Source organism: Plutella xylostella, chromosome 17 (assembly GCF_932276165.1).
Source record: "Plutella xylostella chromosome 17, ilPluXylo3.1, whole genome shotgun sequence".
Lineage (NCBI taxonomy): Eukaryota > Metazoa > Arthropoda > Insecta > Lepidoptera > Plutellidae > Plutella > Plutella xylostella.
In genome coordinates, this window is record NC_063997.1 from 375,874 (window position 1) to 397,878 (window position 22,005).

At 39.1% G+C, this 22,005-nt stretch overlaps 2 protein-coding genes across 2 annotated transcripts in view; both read left to right on the forward strand.

Moving 5' to 3' along the window:
- The window catches only part of LOC105398528 (voltage-dependent T-type calcium channel subunit alpha-1G), a 123,457-nt gene that overhangs the window by 3,787 nt on the left and 97,665 nt on the right, over nucleotides 1-22,005 (forward strand). The window contains exon 2 of the mRNA XM_048626954.1: nucleotides 12,549-12,654. The gene's annotated coding sequence lies outside the window, so the exon portion shown is untranslated. The remainder of the gene's footprint in view (nucleotides 1-12,548; nucleotides 12,655-22,005) is intronic.
- Nucleotides 850-21,651, forward strand: LOC125489787. Its single transcript, XM_048626853.1, has 3 exons — nucleotides 850-854; nucleotides 15,000-17,888; nucleotides 21,590-21,651. The coding sequence occupies exons 1-2, from the start codon at nucleotides 850-852 to the stop codon at nucleotides 17,866-17,868; spliced, it is 2,874 nt and encodes a 957-aa protein (XP_048482810.1). The 3' UTR covers nucleotides 17,869-17,888; nucleotides 21,590-21,651.

Below are 22,005 nucleotides of genomic sequence, written 5' to 3' on the forward strand. Positions count from 1 at the left end.
AGTAAAAACTCGATAATTTTCGAGATATTGACACTTTTATAAATTTGCTGAAAATCGACACCTTGGATCAGTTTTTTGCGTGCCGCCGGTACAAAAATCCATATTGTTAGAATTTGTTTGGTGTTGCATCACCCTGTATAGGCCTGCTATTGATCGCAGTCAAAAAAAATATCGAGTAATGCTGTATGTTTAAAAAAACACGGTTTTCAAAGTCATTAAAGGTAATCGTATTTTTTTATAAACAACTTTGACTCTACATACTGTAAAAAAAAAATATACCACGCAAACATGGCACCTTATTTGAAAAGATTGCTCATTTAATGCAGTTTCCAAAATGGTATAAAACGTTGCTATTGTTTCAATTAACAAAAAAGTTATTGCTATTTTAGTACAAAACGACCTCGATTTAAAATTGTTTGAAGGAAATTCATCTGACTGAATTTATTAAGGGTAAGTCATGTTGGAATGAGTAAAAGTAAAATAGGTGGTGGGGTCAGCCGTGGAAACATAGATGACGCAAAAATAGCTAAGAAAAAACTTACCAAACTCTTATAAAACATATTTTGCGTTTTTTTACACCTTATTGAAAAAAAACAAACATTTATTGACTTTTATTTTTATTTCTCAAAATTATAACACCACATTATTATATTAAGTACATAATCAGCAAAAAATAATACTCATTATTGGTCATAATCATAATTTTGAGAGTTTGGTTTTGTTTAAAAATAACTTTAAAATAAATAACAAGTAATTAGAGATAATGTTAATGACAAACTGATCTGTCCCTTTTTTGGATACTGTGGGTGTACACTGTACAATGTACATGATCGACTGTAGCAATTAACAATGTCGTAAGTGAAAAACCGCTACTTTTCAGTAGAGCCGTTTTAAGTTTTAAATATGACTAAAATAGTTCTAAAATTTACATTACTCTATCTATCTTAACCAAATTCGGCATGGTGACTTAGTTTTAAATGTGCCACAAGGTAGTAAGATAAAAAGTTAGTATTTTTGATAGGAAAGGTGAAAAAATGCACATGTGACATTATTAACCGTCAAATCCCAGATTAACTTTGTCGGAAGAGTTAGATCCAACAATGTTAACTGGACTTGGTATTATAAATTTTGTTGGTAGTGGGAGATTCAACAATGTTCACTGAACTTAGTACTCAAAATTTTGTCGGAAGTGGGAAATCCTGCTATTTTAAGTGGACTTTATATTCTTTACGATGTCGGATTTATGCTTTCCTGAATAATTTTTTCCATGAAAATTGTAGTTTTCCATTATTTCGTTTCTATTTTCTAAGATAAATTTTAGTTATCAATTATAATAATGCAACGATAATCTGCTTATAGTTCTAGACACAAAACTGAATGTCGCAGTTTCTTAAGGCATGCTAAGAACGGGAAATCCGGGAAACTTCGTCACATATTCTCCTCGGCCATTCTTCAGAGCCTGAAGACAAAATTCTTCAGCCAGTGAGTCCTGCCAGTGAGGACGTATGTTGCAGAGACCTGGACACTGACGGTAGGACTGGTCCACCGATTTCAAATCGCTCAGCGTGCTATGGAGAGAGCTATGCTTGAGGTTTCTTTGATAGATCGTATCAGAAATTAGGTTATCCGTCAGAGGACTACGGTTACCGACATAGCTGTCAAAATATGCAAGCTGAAGTGTCAGTGGGCTGGTCATATCTGCCGAAGAATCGATAACAGTTGGGGTAGACGAGTTCTCGAGTGGAGACCACGAACACACAGACGCAGGGTGGGGCGCCCTCCTGCCCGCTGGACCGTAGGCGGGTAGCCGGTTGGAGGAGGAAGTCCGAGAACCGAGTGTTGTGGCGCTCATTGGGAGAGGCTGCAACTGAGATTTACCAACTCCTCAATGAGTGCTGGTGTTGCGGTACAGTGCCAGGTAACTGGAACGGAGCGGTCATAGTTCCTTTGCATAAAGACAAAGGCTCTCTCCAGCTCCGCAACATTCGTATCGTTAAGTATCGTTGATTCTGTATGCAAAAATATTGGTTGAAAGGGTATATAGGGAGACAGAGAATAAAAAATCTTGGATGTGTTGGCATGGTATTTGAAGAAAGGGAATGGGATTTGTGGATTACGATCTTATCACTACGTATAATGTCACAGATAGGTCCTGGTTTAACAGAGTTCTGTGCCTTCTTAGATTTAGGAAATGCTTTTATAGTAAGGAGGAATGATTTGTGGGACACAATGTTCGTTTATGGAGTGGACAGCCAATTGACGCGACCACTGGGATCCCTTTAGGGACTTTGGCTTGCGTTAGGATAAATAGAGCCTACACTGACTGATTTAGCATCCACAGGGGTGTTAAGCCCTGCTTAATGTGTGCTTTGCCTTGGGTGTTTCATTTATTTAAAGAAAGTTATGTTAGGGATATAAAAGATGATAAAAAGGATTGCGAATCGAAAAGTTACTTCTTAAGTGCATGCTGTACGCTGACAATTAAGTCTTACTATCATCGTCGGTAGAACAGCTGCAAAAATAAGTAACTTTCCGGTATGATGTTTAAAAATGAAGGGAATGAAAGGCGAAAGTAATGATGTTTGAAAGAGATGAAACGGTGACTGAGTGTAAGATCACGATAGAGAATTAAAGATTACAGCAAGAGAATGAGTTTGTATTGTTTGGGTATCCTGTTAACGAGAGATGTAAGGGTTATTGAAAGTGAAAGTGGGAAATCAGATAGCCTGGAACTTTGTAATGAGGAGTCAGAAAGTGTCTCCAAAAGCTCGTTTGGATGTTCATGAGAGTGTTGTTCCCTACGCTGATGTCATTTATTATTGTTATCACTAAAGATCTAGCATACTCGTATCCTTGCAGCTGTACAGTAAGAGGCCGAGAAACCTGCAGGTTACAGTGCACAAGACTGCACTAGTTCATCTTCAAATCCAATAGGAATTTTACTGACGGTTGTTATCCAAAAAACAACAAATAAATAATCAAATATCGGTACCTATAAACATACAGAATGTAAAAGCAATGCTCCTGAAATCATGAACCACGTGCTCCTTCAGTCCAACTAAAATATATAAATACCTACACAAATTATCATTTTTTTCAGTTTACCATACAGAATTACCTACTCTGGAATATTACGAGTATGTATGGGATTTCTAAAGATGTGAGTGTTAAATTAAAGTAAACTATTTTTGTAGATACCAGAGCTTTTAACTGTTTTTGAAAAATCTGCCCTTAATAAATTTACAGTAAGAGGCCTTCCTTACTAGGCCATGGTCACATCAGCAACTACGTATCCAAGCAGTAGGTATATTGAAATGTATGGTATTAGCGACGATGCCACACCGTCGTCGCCAAGTGAGTTAGGTACCATAAATTTCAATACTTACAGCTTGGACACGTTGCTGGTAACGCGGTCAATGAGGTTCTAGTGAGGCTGGGCTCTAACTTTTATAGAGAGCCGGTCGAGATTTTACAACGTTTACAGAAAATAATGGTACATTGTACCACATCCAACTCAATAGTTTAACATTATGTACAAATAACAAGGTCGGTTCTTCCATATCCGACAATCACAAGGGAAAGAAGAACAAATAATAAAGTCGGTAATACCATATACAACAGTAGTACTTGAAACGCAAGCAAGTAACAATGTGGGATGTGGTACATCCGACTCAAAATTAAAATAATGCGCAGTTAATACTGTTGGATGTGCCGTTTGCTACAATGTTACCTGTTCAGTGCTGTTTATACAACTTCCATACGAAAATTTAATAAAATATTAATTGTTAAAAAAAATACATTGTATTGGGCAAGCATGTTAATGTGAGATGCTATAAAAATATATATTTGTTTAATTGTATCCGTTTTAATGGAACATGTTTGTACACAAATCTTCAAATTCTGTCATACATTGTCTTGAGATCTTTACCCGTTCCTTGATACACTAAGTCTACCATTATTTAGAGCAAGACATTATAGTTTCATTATTTTTATAAATTAATTGATCTTAAAGACCACATAATAAAATTTTATAACGCAACTTGGTCTCCTCCAGCTAACATGGCGGGAAGTGGTAGATACGACCGGCCGCCCCGCTCGCCCGCCCCGGGAACAGTGTCGCAACATACTTACCGACAGTGTTAAGCGGTCGCCATGAACAGATCCGACTTTTTTCCACAAGAAAAATCGGGAAATATTCATAATTAAGAGCTGAAACTTTCCTAACACCTTCCTTATTGATATTATGACCTTCTAGTGCAATAAACTGAAAAATGGCCAAAAGTCAGTTACGACATTGTTAATTGCTACAGTCGATTGTGTAAGCGTTTTACTTGTATAATATCACACATTAGCACTACTCAGGAATGTACGTTACCATGCGCTACATTTATGGTGAATGTGGAGTTGCTATAGTCCACTTTTTTAGAGAAAGATACTCAAAATGCGTTTTTTTCATTAACTGTGACAACGTTGTCTCTTTTCCCACTCCCGGACACACCGCCTTTTTTACTTTTACTCATTCCAACATGACTTACCCTTAATAAATTCAGTCAGATAAATTTCCTTCAAACAATTTTAAATCGAGGTCGTTTTGTACTAAAATAGCAATAACTTTTTTTTAATTAAAACAATAGCAACGTTTTATACCATTTTGGAAACTGCATTAAATAAGCAATCTTTTCAAATAAAGTGCCAGGTTTGCGTTGTATATTTTTTTTACAGTATGTAGAGTCAAAGTTGTTTATAAAAAAATACGATTACCTTTTATGACTTTGATAACCGTGTTTTTTTTAAACATACAGCATTACTCGATATTTTTTTTGACTGCGATCAATAGCAGGCCTATACAGGGTGATGCAACACCAAACAAATTCTAACAATATGGATTTTTGTACCGGCGGCACGCAAAAAACTGATCCAAGGTGTCGATTTTCAGCAAATTTATAAAAGTGTCAATATCTCGAAAATTATCGAGTTTTTACTAAGGTCATATTGTGATATTCTGGCCTCTCATGAGCTGACCTATCAGCCCTTTAGGGGATGACGTTGACTTTTTTTGGGACACCCTGTATAACTAGGTACATAGTGATTATGACGAATCCTAAATAAAATGGAAAATATGCCCAGCCTCCATTCAGGAGTGACCAATTGACCATTATTCACAATAAGTATGTAGATAGTAAAAAGAATATGGTTGATTTTAATTTCTTTTCCGAACTAAAAACAAATATTTACTAATATTAATACGATGTTATTTTTCATTTCGATACAGCTTATACCCATAATACTTATGTATTTGTTGAAATATCACGTTATTCGTTAAAACGCGCCACCGATTCGAAAGTAATCAACGAAAATTGATGTGAAATATTCGACGTGCCCCCGAGCGCTCACTGACTGCCGTCGATGACATGGCCACAACAAAAATAATTCCATCATAAAAAGTAAAATATAAAAATACAAATCTGCTAAATCGAGCTTTGGAGCGGAAACTGTACATTTTGTTTGTTATGTAGGACATGTAGGTATATCACAGACTGGGAATATTACGATCATCATTAGCCCGTCATAATTCACTGCTGGCCATAGCCTCTCCCAAGAAGCGTCACAGTGTCTGCCCTCGGCCTTCCTCATCCAGCAACTACAGATCACCTAAGAAATAAGGTAATTATAGACAAAATTCCTGTAAAATTTCATACACTTAAGTGTGTTCCTACTAACATAAGTAGGTTCAATACACAGAGTACACACACATTTTAATAAAAATGACAAAATTTATCAACACATTCAATACCCATCATAACAATAAAATTCATGAATTGTTCCGTCGAAATTAAAATAATTTCATCATGTCCATGTTCAATTTAACAAAAGGAAAAATATTTCAGACGTGGAGCATTTAAAAGCTTACAAAAGAGCAAACGGTGAAAAGTTTTTCAATTTTGGGATTAATTCGGTAGGAATGTTTGATTTCCTCGGCTGCCCGGCCGAGTGAACGCTACCCGGGTGAACGGTACCCGGGTGAACGCTACCCGGATGAACAGTATCCGGGTAAACGGTATCCGTGTGTGAACGACATTTTCCGGGTGGAGATTCTCAAGATACATAAATGACTTTGAGTGGTCGCGAGACTCGTGACCCCACGCTAACAGAGGCTTGCGGCTTGTTCCACACCAGAAGCGATGGATTGAGAATAACATATGAAATTTACCTATTGTGAAAGCTTAAAGGTAATATTTACCATGCCTGGGGCTGAGGTTTTGTGTGTGTAAATGTAACTTTACGCTAGCTACTTATTGTGGAAAACAGAGAGATATTCAGTTACCTACATTCATTTCACAATACATATTCTCATTTGAGGCATAATACCTAGTAGTGCCTAGAAGTGGGCTAGTAATAACAATGGTGAGTTAGGATTGCACCAAATTTTGTTGTTGCTTTATCAACTACTTTAGAATTTAAAAGCATTTAAACAATGTGACTGGTCATTGCTAAAACAGGTATTAGTAATTCCACTTTAGTTTTTATAAATAAAACTTCGACAGGTCATTAATGCCATTAAATCCGAAATGGACTTTATTGTCGGGTATTGGTAACCAATCTTGTTTGATACCCATCGTAAAGGTTTCCCGTGTGACGGTATGAAACAGTTAAAAGTTAAGTAGCCGTGAATTTATGCTTCAAGTGTAAAATTGGCATGATTGACCCCATTTTTGAGAAAATTTATAAACCTACGTACTAGTACAGTCAGCAAAAGAGTACACACACCGCGCGCTCATTGCCGTATAATAACAAACTAGTACTCGTTATTCTATGGCATTGCATATGTACGTAAAAAAAATAATCTTTGTACGCCATGTTGTCTTTGCCATTCCAGTTTTTCCGTTAAAACCAGCTAATAAGCAGTCGTCGATTTCTCCATTCCTACAATAACTCATAATAAGTAAACCAACATAACAGTTATTACGAAAAAAGAGAAACAACAGTATTTAGTATTCTCCGGAGTTGCCATTAGCTTTCATAATAAATTGAATGTTTCGTCCGAGGCCGCGCTCCGCCGGGGCTCGATTCACGAAACAAACACTGAGCAAATAATCACTACGTTTTACCACCAAAAATCAACATCGCGACTACGAGTACATCTCAGCGACATGTCGCTGTCGCTGGGGACACTCATATTCGCGCATCATTGAACTAAATCAAGACTGATACTAACAATTATTTGATACCTATCAAGAGGCAGTATAATGTACAGTATAAATTAACTAAAAGCTAAAGTAGGGTAAGTATACCTATAATAAAGCCAAAAAAAGTATCTATAAGATAACCTGGTCAAACTGAAAATGATTTTGTAAGAAGACTAAAAAGCAGGCGTAAAAATGCTTGTCGTTGTGACGTGGTTAAGGTTTTGTGTCGCGAGTGGAGGCTCTGCTGCTGGACGACTAGTGCGCGTAATCATGTTAATGTATTCGAGGAAAACTAGTCATACCCTCCGTTTCACATTTGAAAACATTATGTCAAGCACAGCTTAACTATGTAATGCAGCGCTGTGATTGGTAGAATTCTCGTTGAGTTAGAGTAGCTTTTAATGCTCTCCATAACAGTATATTTTCAAAAATTGATAAAAAATTTTTAGCAATTCGAATATCTTTTAAGGTCAGTGCACTGCAAATGTTAAAGGTTTAAATAAATAAATTAAGACTGAAAGAGGAAAAATAAAATTTTCCTTTTCTGTTATAGCTGTATGCTCCATACTTTTCCCTGGATGGCAATAAAATGACCATATCGCATTTTTTTACAGCCAGCGTTGCGTTGCTCCATAAATCTTGTGAATATTCAAACGGCAATCACTGTGGCTAATCTGCTTCCAATAAACCTTCTGTAACAAAATCTGGTGACACTAGGGCTGCCTCTTTTTCCAAGTAACGTACACTTATAATGTGAATAATTAAGTTTAGAAATAGGTATATACTTTACGGTTCTTCATATCGTGCCGGTAAAAATCACAAGAGAGAGATAGACTAGGATTTGTCACCGTGGTGAGAGGATTGGTCACTCACACTAGTAACGTAGGTATACAAGGAACAGGTAATACGTCACTTATCTACATATATCTATCTGTAAAACTTCATAATTTTTCTCATAACGTTGTTTGAAGACGTATTTATAACATAGCTTTTATCGACGGGATATCCAGCACGTGCACGTGCCTTAAGTAGTAAATAACCTAACAACCCCCGTCGCCAGCCCTGGCCGCCGACAACACACACGCGTGATCGGAGTCCAAGCTCGTGGTTTGAGCGAATTTCCAGCCATTTTTTGAATACGACCGACGACCCCCGGGGTCCTATTGGCACGCTCTCATACGTCTATTGACAGTGGTTGCGGAGATCGTCGAGGTTTAACAATAGGACCCCAGCTAAAGCGAGCAGAAAGTAACCAGTGAATAGACGAAATCATATTTTTTTTATTTTTTGCCATGTGTTGCTTAACTTCTCTGTTACGAATTACGATCATTGAAGCTAGCTCGACTACGGACGCTTTAAAAAGATCCTATAATCAGATTATATTAGATTTCGTAATTCCTAGAATTACTTCAATATTTTTAATCACATTTTCATGAAAATGAAAATATTTCAACTTCAATCAAGTATTTTTTAGAAGCGTCTTATATTTGGTAGACATTGTATAACAACAGTAATTGTCTGCGTTGAACAAAACGATTACATTGAATACTTTTCACAAATCTATTAAACTGTGCCCTTATGTTTGAGAATAGATCCAGAGATATGTCGTTCTATACTTCTATGCCATTTGTCCCATCACTGCTCCATTGTAGACTTCGCCAAAATAAATGCCATATCGTTCTAACCAGACCACTCTTAGCCCTTCGCAATAAGGAATTTTTCAGGCTGTGTCTGCAGCACAGCTAAGTGTGTCGGCCGGAGGGTAGCTCAGTAATAGAATATATTTTTCCATTCACTCGGTTATCGGCAATAAAGGTAGCGGAATGGCCTTTTCATTTCTTATGTTATTGTAATTTTGGGTTTGACTGTCGATTACTGATTTGTCTTTAGCCGTTCAGGTTTTTAAGCGACCCATAATAATAGAGTGGTGTTCTACCTTTTTACCGATATTATGTTGTATGTGTACATTGTGTTATTTACAGAAACGTACCTAGGTATATAGCTACGAAACTGGTGAATGAGTTTTAATAAGAGTTGATGACATTATGTAATACATACGCTCGGTTCTACCAACCGAAAATAATTACCCTAGTATTGAATATACAATCGTGACTTTCGTGTGCATCTTTTTCATTGCTCGTAACTGCAATTTCAAATTCAATTATTTTGAGTTTCGTGTATACAATTCAACCAATACCGAATGTGCTTAGCAGCAGGGAATCAACACGTGTACCCACTTCCCTGATTCCCTCTCCTCTGGACCTCTCCGGGTCAGGAGGTGAAATATCACATTCAGTCAACTGGAGTGAGTTCCACCAACTTGCTAACAAACTACCGAGTTACTGGAACAAACGAGCTATCAGTAGGGACACCATGCTTCATGGCGTCTTGGATGATAACATTCGACTGACATTTATGGTCTTTCAAATATCTTTCCGTTGTCTATGGAAATTCAAAAAGTTATAAAATGAGTTTTTTCGTATTAATCACGATTGGTACGAGTACGACCCTTAAGTCAAAAAGTAGAATTGACTTTGACTCTTGACTGCATTTCTGTGTTTTTATATACAAATCGTGTTATAAAAACACAGAAATTTCATTTCATTTCATTTCAATGGCTGAATTCTGAGCTTCGTTGCTGAAAATCTGTATTATGGTCACCCTAGTCACGAGCCTCTATTGCAACGTGGCTTGCACTACCGGCGCAGACAAAAACAGCCTTTATAACCATCCTACTAGTGTCCAAAGAAACACAGCAGGAGTCTACAAGGCTGTGGAGTTATATTCATTTTGAATTTGCTAAGACAAGAAACTTAATTTGTATGGAACTATTCTGTTTAATGAGAGAATCAGTTTGTTCTCTGCTTGAGTTCATGTTAGAGTTGGTGTGGCCTCGCGCGGAGCTTTTAACGGCTGAATTACTTTAACTTCTTAGTACAATCATACAATGATATTTAGGCATTTACTTATTTGTGTCTTGTATACTAAAACACAGTTACAAATTATATCTAAAGTTAAACTAAGAAGCAATTTCTTCCAGCCAACCTTTGATAGGTGGAGAACTAAGGTAAATAAACGAAACTTTTTAAATAAAATATACAGCTATAATAATAGTACCTAAGTTTAAATATAAAAATACGAGTAAACAATACAAGCAGCCTATTGCCCTAATGCCGCGGCAACAGACAGGGCGATACGTCAGGGCGGTAACAAACGCCCCGTTCATATTTGATGCCTCACCCGAGACTGCGCTCCGACGAAACGCGATTTACGAAATTGAATACCTTAAAGGCAGGAAAAATGGGAGGATACTTTCATACATACATTAAATTCACGCGCCTACCCGCGCAGTGAAGGTGATTGATGCAAAACAAACGTGCCTTATACATGGCATACATATTGGATCTTGGGGAAACAAAATCTTTGAAGGCCAATACGAATTTTACGGAACGGTTAGAAAATGGTTTGTCGTGGATGCGTTCTCGATAGATAAGTGATAATAAGTAAAATATCAAGCCGGGTTGTATAAATGTCTCTGATTTCTGACCTCAATCTGTCTGATTGAGGAATGCTGAGGATTAATAAGCAGATTTGACATTGTTGGTTAATGATTTGCATCACGTGTTTTTATAATTAATATTCGTAAACATTGTACAAAACATTTGCATGAAAATGTCCTGTCTATTTAATTTATTGAAAAACTCCATCGAAAAGGGTTTAAAGTCTAAATATAGATAACATTTAAACGTTTTCAGTCAAACTCTTTTCAATTTTGCGATTCAATTTAAACAAATACAGAGTACAGTAGATAGATTGGGCTCAAAGGTCAAATTTAACCTTTTAGTTTAAAGCTGTGGCGGACTCCTAGCCACTAGTTCAGACGAAAAATCAACAGATGGCGCTCGGAACGCAATACAGAGAAGATGTATGGGAACTACGCAAATTACTATGAAAATCCTACATCGCGCATTCGAAGTTTCTCACCTACTCTGCAATATATAGAAATCCCCAACGCTAACCGTTGGGCAGCTGCCCGCCAGGCCACACCACCCGGCCTGGTCGGAGGATCCTCCCTTTGCATGGGGATGCTCCAACACCTCCAGCATCTCCATAAAGCCTCAAATTATAAGAAATGAACCTATTAATCTTGAACGGTTGTTTGGTTTTTAAAACATAGGTATATAATATGTTCCTGTTACAATGCCACTAATAGTCATACATTATTATATTTATAATGTATCGTAAAGTTTAAGACTTATTTACTTACCTATTTATTCCAACATCAATCCTTAAACCAATGAAAATCCCTGATGTAGTCGCGACGGGATTATCTTTTAAACGAACCTTTTTACCAATTTGGAGTTTCCATTTTACGTTTCGACAATTTCGATGTAATTTTCGACAAGACTGTCGGATTAAGCATGGCCGACCCTGCCGCTGAAATGGCTACGAAAATTATTATATTTTCGCCTGGCACCGGAGATTTACAGGCTTCAAAATGACAAATTTATTATTAAAAGTCCGAAAATAATTAAAATATAAATTGAAAAAGGTTTGATTTAATTTTTGAGTGTGACGTGAACTCATTGAGTAAGGCTGCCTGTTATGTAAAATCTATTAAATAAATATACCGGGTACTACATTGTCTTGGCTTATCAGTTGTCAGTACATTAATGGATGCGAAGATCGGTTATAGGAACCATAACATGATTTTATAAAACAATTAAACCAGTTTTTTATCTAACACTGTGCGTTGGAAGATTTTAGTTAACCTACAAAACTATACGCTATACAATCTACATCTGCTTCATGATATTAGAGTAGCTACAAGTACAATACAATCTGAATCTATCCAGCCATTCCGCCGGTCCGGCGCCAAAATAGTCAGAATTCATTAAATGCCAAGTGGTCCAGATATTCGGCTCTGCATGATAACCACTACAGACACAAGAGCTAATGCAAAATACCCAGATAACTAAAAGCTTTCGAGCGGCATTACAAGGCCACCTCGCGCGGACGACGAAAGGTGATTCCGATTTTCAATTGTTTGTTTTGATTTCTCTAAAGGCGGATATAACGGCTGTCACTGGCTGTCGGGCTTGATATAAACTGGCATGAACATAAACAATAGGTACATTGAAAGACCGGCGATTTCCTGTATAACTACTGTAAAAGTATTTTTTAAATATGCATTACTTGTTTGTATTGTTGTACATGATTATACTGAATGTTTCATGAAATCACCACTGACCAGTGACCACTGCCAGGATATTTGCAAGAGTTTCTCAAACAGAATCAATCTTTTTAAACAAATACCTGAAATTAAACATTATTAATAATTCATTTTCCTAATTGATCCAGTCAGTGCTGAGCCAATTTTAATTGAAGTTTAATTAGGAGTGCCCGGACCCCGGGGAGTGCCTTCTTCAACATCGGACAGGATCTACAGCGCCGCTTCAAATTCAAGGTGAGGAAACTTCAGTATGTTACTGCTGTTATTTCATTATACAGGGTGTTTGGAAAAATTTATGTTTACATTTATTCATGAATCAAATGAATGTTGATAAACGACACAAAAAGCTTATTTATAATATCTATACATACATAGGTATAGTGCTATCGACTGAAGTGGGGCACAGTGTAGTTATCAGTGGCGTTATCTGCATTACTTCAGTCCGGCTATCTGTGGCTTTGATTTGGGGTCATGTAATTACAAAAAGCTCCGTAAAAGAAAGCTAAGGATGAGCTATACTAGTGTAATTATACTTGCGTGTAAGATCAATGTAATAAATATTCCTAATTATGATTTTATGTGGTGAGTACGAAAGCAACCTCTTCCGTCCGCTGTCGGACCCTGAATTCTGTAAATCTGACTAGCCTTACATTCACCACCGTGACAAATCTTAGTAGACCTCTAGTTTTGGTCACTGACACATCAATAAGATTTAAGATGGTTAACGTCTATAAGAGCATTATGTTTGGGAAGAATTACCTATATTTTTATTTTCTATGTATATTATAAATAGTATGAGGTACATACAGTAGTATGTATGTAGTTATTTGTCACTGGAGCCGGCGGTGGTGGTTGTAAAACATGATATAAAGTTGGCGAAGTTAAAAGCGCCCTACTTTAGCATTCTAGCGCGACGCTTCCGCTTCCGCTATGAAAATCATCGTAAAAATATTATACCGAGGATAACAACTTATGTTTCATAACACTCTTAAACTATGTACCTACAGATATACCTAGATATGCACAAAATAATTATGAACGTCCTTTATTGCTAATGTTTATTAAATTTGACTTTTCATAGAAAGCTTTGTGACGTCTTATTGTAAGTCAGGTAAACCTTAAGTAAACCTAACCTAAACTAACCTACAAAAATGATTGAGCTCTTAATAGCTTAAAGCTTAGCTTTTTTTTGCTACAAAAGCCCTAAGTTCGGCTGATCAGCGGTCGCAGAGCGTCCCCGTTCTCATTCCAAACCCAATGAATATTCGGATCTCCTCTCTCGACACAGTTTAAAATGCAGTTCTGTGTTCCTGGTCGCTCCGGAAGGAAACCCATGAAATGAAACTACAAGACTAATGACCGGCATCGCTCATTGCGACTGTGTTAGCTGCAATAAAGTGTTGGTTGTTTGCGTTGCCGCTGACCTCGGCCTGACCTCATATTTTTCATATTTATTTTGGTGTTTGTCAATTCGGTTGTCCGGCTTTCGTTTACAAAATATTCAGGCGATGTCAAAATATAATGCATTTATTCAAATGTGATGTTTTTTTTTTAGCCGGACTGATAGTTTTATTTGATTAATTTGGCGTTTTCCCTGAGGCTAGGCCCAGGATCTAAAAGGTTATCGTCAACATTGTTACAATCTAATAAAACTGTGTACGTATATCGTTTACAGTCTTAACAAAATACGCTCTTGAGGGAGACGAAAATCTGTGAAACAATAGAAAAAGGTCTCGTTTCCTTTTATCGCATAGTTTCGTAAAAAATATATTGAGTATTGAGGCGTTTTAGATGTACAAGTAGTGGCAGGCGGCGTCTCTAGCTCCCCTTAGGGGCAACCGGAATCTTAACATTCTACTGTTTTAACGTTGTGGTAAATTTTATTTGTACTTAGAAAATCTATCTGACAGTAAGTATATATTTATGTCTTTCAAACAACGCGGCACAGATATGACTACATAAAGGCAGATAGATAATACTTACATAGGTGTAGATAATATGTTTTAGACTGTTTCACTGTCTAAATTAGTTATACTCAAAGAATTCGAATAGAGATGCGTTTACCATTTGACCCGGCGCAGTGACGCGAACACAACTAGTTTCTGAACGGAGACATCAGACATGTAACATTCATGAGTTGGACTGTCGAAGCTTGGCCCGCGCGCGCGGCTAATTGTCTGCAACTTCTCCCGCACTGCTGAACGATACCCACCGACGAATTTACTACGATCAAATACGTTAATTCATTAGACGGGCATATTTCGAGCCCGCGTGATATACCTAGAAGATCGGTAAATAAAAGCTTATGAAAGTACAGTATTTATTGCAATGTCTGACAGTTGACCGGCTAATTCTTTAAACATGGTGACAAGTCCGTTCCATCTATTGCGATAATCACCCAATTCTTAGGAACAAGAAAAATAAAATCCAATTAAATTTCTTCCATTTCTTAAAAAAGTAAAGATCAACCTTTAATAAAAGTACAGGGAAAGTTAGGTAGCAACTTTTTCCGATAAAAAATGTGGATTATCCCTTTTTTTTTTTTTTTTTTTTTATACATTATGAAGTTATTATTTAAGTAATGTTGCGCCGTCCCAGGAACTTGTGAGGTGTCCGGACTGCTCCCAGCCACGTTTTTTCAAGGGACAGAGAGGCCTGAAGATTCATCATGGAAAACAACACCGCCAACCATCGTCCACGCAGCCACCGCCGCCGCCCGCCCATGTCCCCACAGACCACAACCACAGTCGGCCTGCTGGTGGCGGGCTGTGGAAGCAATTAGCGGAGCTAAAGTCCACCTGCCCGGTGGTGGCACGGATACCCCGCGGCGCGCGGAATACGGTGGCCGCCTCTCTGTCCAAATGCATTCGACAAACAATAGAAACCAATGACGTGAGCAGCTGGGAGCAATTTTTTACCTTTTCTTACCGGACCCTCCACGTGACCCGGGACGGGAAGTCGAGCGGCTCCCTAACACAAAAAATAAAAAATAACTGCACGCACCCCACAGAAACCGACAACCCACATCCACCATCAAACAGACTCCCCCACCGAAACACCGCACAACTCGTAGAACGCAAGATAAATGCGGGGGACATCAAGGGAGCCGCCCATCTTCTTTTTTCGTCCGACGCGGCTGCACCCGACACAGCAGAGACTCTGTCCGCCCTGGAGTCAAAACACCCGCTTTCATCACCATCCTCGCAGCTTCCACCACCGCCCGACCCCACCGAGCGCACCCCGACAGCCACGGTTGAAGACGTGCAGGCTGCAGTCGCGTCCTTCCGGGGCGGCTCGGCCGGTGGCCTCGACGGACTCTCGCCCCAACATTATAAAGATCTCATCTTCGGCACAACGGGAGACACTGGCCGAGTCGTGCTGGAGAGCGTGACACAGCTAGTGAACCTCATGCTGTCGGGAAAGGTTTGCACTGAGATAACTGATGTTTTATACGGTGCAAACCTATGTGCTCTAAAAAAAAAGGACGGTGGGATAAGACCTATCGCTGTGGGAAACGCAATCCGCCGCGTGGTATCCAAAATATGCTGCAAACACATCGCGCCAATACTGTCGGATAAGTTCCAGCCCACCCAGTTAGGTTTCGGCAGTAAAGGAGGGTGCGAGGCGGCGGTCCACGCGGCGCGCGCGTTCCTCACAAGCGGCGCGGGCGAGGTGCTGCTGAAAGTGGATGTAAGGAACGCCTTCAACTCGGTTGAGAGGGAAGCTCTGCTGACTCAGATCAAGGAGGTGGTTCCTGAAATATACCACTACATGTGGCAATGTTACGGGGAAAAAACAAAATTAGTATACAGGAACCACCTCCTTTACTCTGCGGCTGGGTGTCAGCAGGGAGACCCACTCGGTCCAGCGATATTCAGTCTGGCTATTCATCCGGTGATAACCAAAATTAAATCCAAATTTAACGTGTGGTATCTCGATGATGGATCCATAGGAGATGAAGCAAGCACCGCTCTTCAAGACCTTGACTCCATGATCAAAGAATTCCAAAACATCGGACTAGAATTAAATTTCTCTAAATGTGAACTTTTTATCAACCCCAACCTACCGACAGACAAACAAACAGACATCCATAGTAAATTTAACTCTCTGGCACCCGGTATCAAAATCTTAAATAAAAGCTCGCTTCGTCTCCTCGGATCCCCAGTTCTTGACGAATCGATTCCCAAATATATTGACGACGAAATCACAAAATTCCAGGAATCATCGCATCGGCTGGTACAAATTAATCCGCAAATCGCCCTGGTAATCATCAGATACTGTCTTTTCGTCCCAAAATTTACCTATGTACTGCGATGTTCACCTATTTGGAGACACCAAAATTTACTTAATAATTTGGATGCGATGATCAGAAATATACTAACCGAAATTCTAAATTGCCAACTGGATAACCGCAGCTGGGCCCAGGCATCGCTGCCGATACGGTTCGGTGGCCTGGGCATCCGCTCGGCGTCCAGTGTGGCCCTCCCGGCGTTCCTGTCCTCGGCACACAGTACGGCTGGCCTCTACGGAAAGATAATTTACCCATCGCTTGGCGATGCAGAGGTCACCTACTTGGCCGAGGCCAGGAGCGCCTGGTCAGATATCGCTGGCCCACAACAAGATGTCCCTCGACTACCGGAATCCCAGAGGCTGTGGGACGAGCCGATCTGCAGGCAGGTTCAGGAAAATCTCTTAGAAACTGCCACCAACCCTGCAGACCGCGCCCGCCTCATGGCTTCTGCCGAACCGGAGTCGGGACATTGGTTGAGGGCCCTTCCATCTGCGAGTGTGGGCACACTGCTGGACCGCAACACCTTCAACCTTTCTGTCTGTTTGAGACTAGGCTGTAAGACCAACGAGCCATATCGCTGCCGTTGCGGGGACCCCGTCGACCAGCTAGGCCACCACGGCCTCTCCTGTCAGCGGAGTGCCGGCCGATTACCCCGCCACGCGGCCCTTAACGACGTCATACGTCGGGCCTTTGCGAGCGCCGGAATCCCCGCCATTCTGGAGCCAACCGGCCTGGCGAGAGACGACGGGAAGAGGCCCGACGGTATGACCGTAATGCCCTGGAAGTACGGGAAATGCCTAGTGTGGGACGCCACCTGCACCGACACAGTGGCCCCCTCCCACATCCAGGGTAGTGCCGCGGCGGCGGGCACGGCGGCGGCTGCTGCAGAAAACCTCAAACGGCGCAAATACAACGGTCTGTCTGACAGCTACATATTTGTGCCGTTTGGGGTTGAGACCCTGGGGCCGTGGGGACCCGAAGCGCGACGATTAGTAAAAGAACTTTCGTCGCGCCTGGTCGAGGTATCAAGGGACCAGAGGGCTGGCAGCTATCTCAGCCAGCGCATCAGCCTGGCTATACAGAGAGGGAACGCTGCCAGCCTCCTCGGAACCATCCCGGGCGACGGCAGCGAACTAAAAGAAATATTCTACCTTTGATAAACTCCTGTTTATTAAGGGTCGGCAATAGGCAATCGAGGGTTGGCATTGTCATAGAATTATGTAGTAAATGATGCTCTACAGCCTTGAAAAAAATCACACAGGTAGCCGAAGAGTCTAGCTAGGTGCTGAATCATTCGAATTTAAGTAAATGCTTATGGATAACTGTAAATTAATTACGAAAAACCAGTAAATCACACTCCCGTATTGTAACAACTGTGTCGTAATTATCAAGAATTTTCATATGATTCTTATCAAATTATAAAGATAAATGCTTGGACTAGGCGCTAAATACCTTGTTTTTTAATAAACTCACACCTATTTTGTGTAAATTAATCCCAAACTTGAGCAATTTTTTCCCCTCAAATCTTCATACAAATATCTATGGCGGCTTTCTGTGTTATAAAATCATAAACACAAGCGACGTTTGACTCAGTCGGCCGCTGGCCTCCAAAGAAGGGTCACGTCGGTTTAGGCGGCACTGACAGCTCGCGATCTAATTGTGTACAGACACAAAATCACTGCACATTGGTTGTCATTGCACTTTTTCAACTTTTATGACACCAACATAATTTGATTTGAAATTGAGGAAGCATAATTCTTATACTATATTCAATAAATTAAATGATAATGTTTTTTATTAGTTAAGTCCATGGTACTTCTTGATTAAATTATAATTATTAATGCCTAACTAAAACTAACTAATATAAAATTAAAATTAAACTAAAAAGAAGATGCTGGCCAGATTGCTGCCACTGTCGGGTAGGGTACCCAAGACGCTGGCCGCGTTACCCCGCTATATAGCGATGCTTAGCCTTTGTGATAGGTAAGTGCCAGCCCTAGGGTCAAAGTCAAAGTCAAAGTCAAAATTTTTTATTCATCGTACAAATATAAAATTTTCTGATGAACGTCAATTTTTACAAATTACTCTCCGTTCGGATAAGGGGGGGCTCTTTCTGTCTAAGGAGAACGGAGGCAAGAAACTCCTGAGCCATCTTTTCAAAAAAAGACTTAAAACTAGTTGGTATACAATACATATAAGTTTAATAATAATTATTATAATAATATGAGCAGAGCTAATTACTTATCACAGCCATGCATTAACGTCCTCTAAGTAATCATCAATTTTATAATAAGCTTTTTTACTGAGTTTCTCTTTAATGTAACACTTATTCTCTGGCATTTGAGCAACTTCTGCTGGAAGCTTATTATAAAATCTAATACAGTACCCTAAAAACGATTTATTAACTTTCGCCAGACGCATCGCTGGAAAAGCCAGCTTATGCTTGTTCCTAGTATTAATGTCATGATTACTGCCAATTGTATCAAAAGTTGAAATATTCTTTCGTACATACATTATCAATTCAATTGAGACGTCTATTAGTCTGCTGCTGATGTCTTTAAAAAGCTGACGTGCCTCCGGTCCCCACGGCCCTGGGATGAGGAGCAGGAATATAGTGAATGGATCTAAGTGATGACAATACGTAGGAAGATTAGGTTAGGATTCAAAAACACAGTCTCATTAGTTAAACACATTTTTTTTTTTTTTTAGTTAAACACATTTATTTACAAAAGCACAATACAATTTACAGACACATAGATTTGCCAAACCGTGAGGTTTGTTGGCAGAAAATCCTCTCGTTTACAATACGAAGTTTACATTGTATTGAGCAAGTATGTAAGTACACAAATGAACAATATAAGAAGGTACAGATCAATCATAATCATCTTGATAAGGCAGAAGATAGGTAATAATACACTGTGTGTGGTTCATGGTGCTGGTTGAGGCATGGTCTCGTGAGGATCTGATGAGGGCAGTAACACGGAGGTGACAGAATTTTATTTCAAAGATTTAATAGCTAAAAGCATCGAGTTTGGGCGCGGTGGTAGCTCAGTCGGGGAGCGGTGGTAGCTCAGTCGGGTAAGCGCCCGCTTCTCACGCAAGAGATGCGGGTTCGAATCACGGCGCTGACATGTACCAATGAGTTCTTTTAACTTAAGTACAATGTATACCATCGCTCTAACGGTGAAGGAAAACATCGTGAGGAAACCTGCATATCTAGATTTAGCACATCTAGATATGTGAACCCACCAACCCGCAGTGGACCAGCGTGGTGGGAAATGGTTCAAGCTTAGGAAGGCAGTTTAGACCTTGGGGATATGCACAAAGGTTCCACTCGAGAGAGCCAGGTGCAGGTACTTACACCCCCACAGAGAATAGAATAGAATCGAGTTTGGGCTATTAAGTATGTTTTTAAAAGAGAGAGAGAAATATATATTTTAGGTTTCCTCTGGATTAGTTAGGTTTACTGGGTTTACTAAATTCATTCGTAACGTAAAATTGTCAATGACGGAATTTCTTCTATAGACAGTAGCCACTAATAAAAACAACGATATATGGCGTGATTTGCAAAAGTACCTATCTAGTCAACCTGCCACGGGGTGACTTCGGTGGGTAACTCAGAATAATACTAGGTATATTTTATTGCATCAATAATAAAAAAATCAAGAAAATATTCAAAGTTTCCATCCTCGCTTTTCACGCACACAAATCACAAACTCATGCCTTGTTCTAGGAGCAGGGTCTACCCTGGTGCATTTCCATGACCACTTTTCATTAGCGTCCCACCGGTTTCGATGCTCAGCGGAATAGCACCATTAACCATTATTATTCTGAGATATCATCACTTCTTATTCTGAGTTACCCAACATAAAATCACGCCATCTATTGAAATCATTTTTTAAATTAGGATTTGTCTATGGTGTGGTCCCCAAATTTAAGGGTAAAAGCCAAATAATTATATTTTAACCTTTTTTTATACCTATTATATTAAAAGACCTATTCAACGATACCCTACCTACACCATCAAAATAACCGGAAAAAATATCAGCCCCAATTTACTTGTATGGGAGAGGGAGTACCCCAATTTTTTTTGTGTACTCCTCATATCTATGCGAAATATCAGCTTGATATCTTTAATCGTTTCTGAGAAAAAGGGCAGTGACAGACAGTCAGTCAGACAGACGGACAACAAAGAGATCTTATAACGGTTGCTTTTTTCCTTTTGAGGTACGAAACTCTAAAAATATGAAGAAATATTATTCTGCCACCAAAAAATATACTTACAAACATACATACATACAATAAAAAAACATTACTCTCCTCCTTCGGCAGTCGGGTTAAAACAAGTGAGACTGATTCTGAACTTTTGTTCTACGAGTTTTAAAAATTAAGCAAAAAAAACCTTTATCATAGAAACTTTGTTGACACGTGACTTTTTACCATGGAAAACGATTTTTTTTTTTTCGCGTTTTTGCAAAACTCGTAGAACTAAAGTTGTTCAGAATGACCCCTTGAGTCATCCCCTTTCGGCTTAGTATACCCTTAGTATAACTTATTATCTACACTTTAATACCTGTAGTTACCTTTCTACAAGTAAATACCACATTTGTTTAGAAATCTAATCGGGTTCCGTTCCGAGTATGGAGAAAAGTGGCACCCCTATTAATTTCTACTCTTTCCTGGTGCTTACCAGTGTAATTAAAAATTAAACTTACCCTCAAATCACTACTTGAAAATAATTGTCAATAAAGTTGGCGAGTAAAAGTTTATCGACCCACTGTGCAAACTTACATGTGTGCGTGTCACTGCGTGTGCTGTGTGAAGAGCATTGAAAACCCAAAATTGGCGCGGCACGTCACCCTGTACGGGCCCTTAAAGGTAGAATATTTCCAGGCCAGTTATAAGTATTTTATATTATTATCATTTTTATTTGTAAAATATCTAGATAGTTTAGTTAAATAATAAGTACTTAATAATTATCCCTTTATATATTAAAGTTCAATTTAGATAACAAAACTGTCTTTCCCATAGGCCAAGATTGGTTCTATTATTATTCGATGTATAAAGGAGGATGATCAAAGGTTCTCTCTCGCTCGGCTTGTCCCGGCTTTGTCTCTGTCAAATTGCTTATAATAAATTCTGAATTGCAATCTTTGTGCCTAATCTTATTGATGTTTGAAACCATCTTGAAAGTAATAACTTAATCTTTGTTTTATGGTGGCCTAGTTAGATAAATACCATGTGTCTGGATTATTATAATTATGCATTGTACCAAATACAAACATGATAATTTT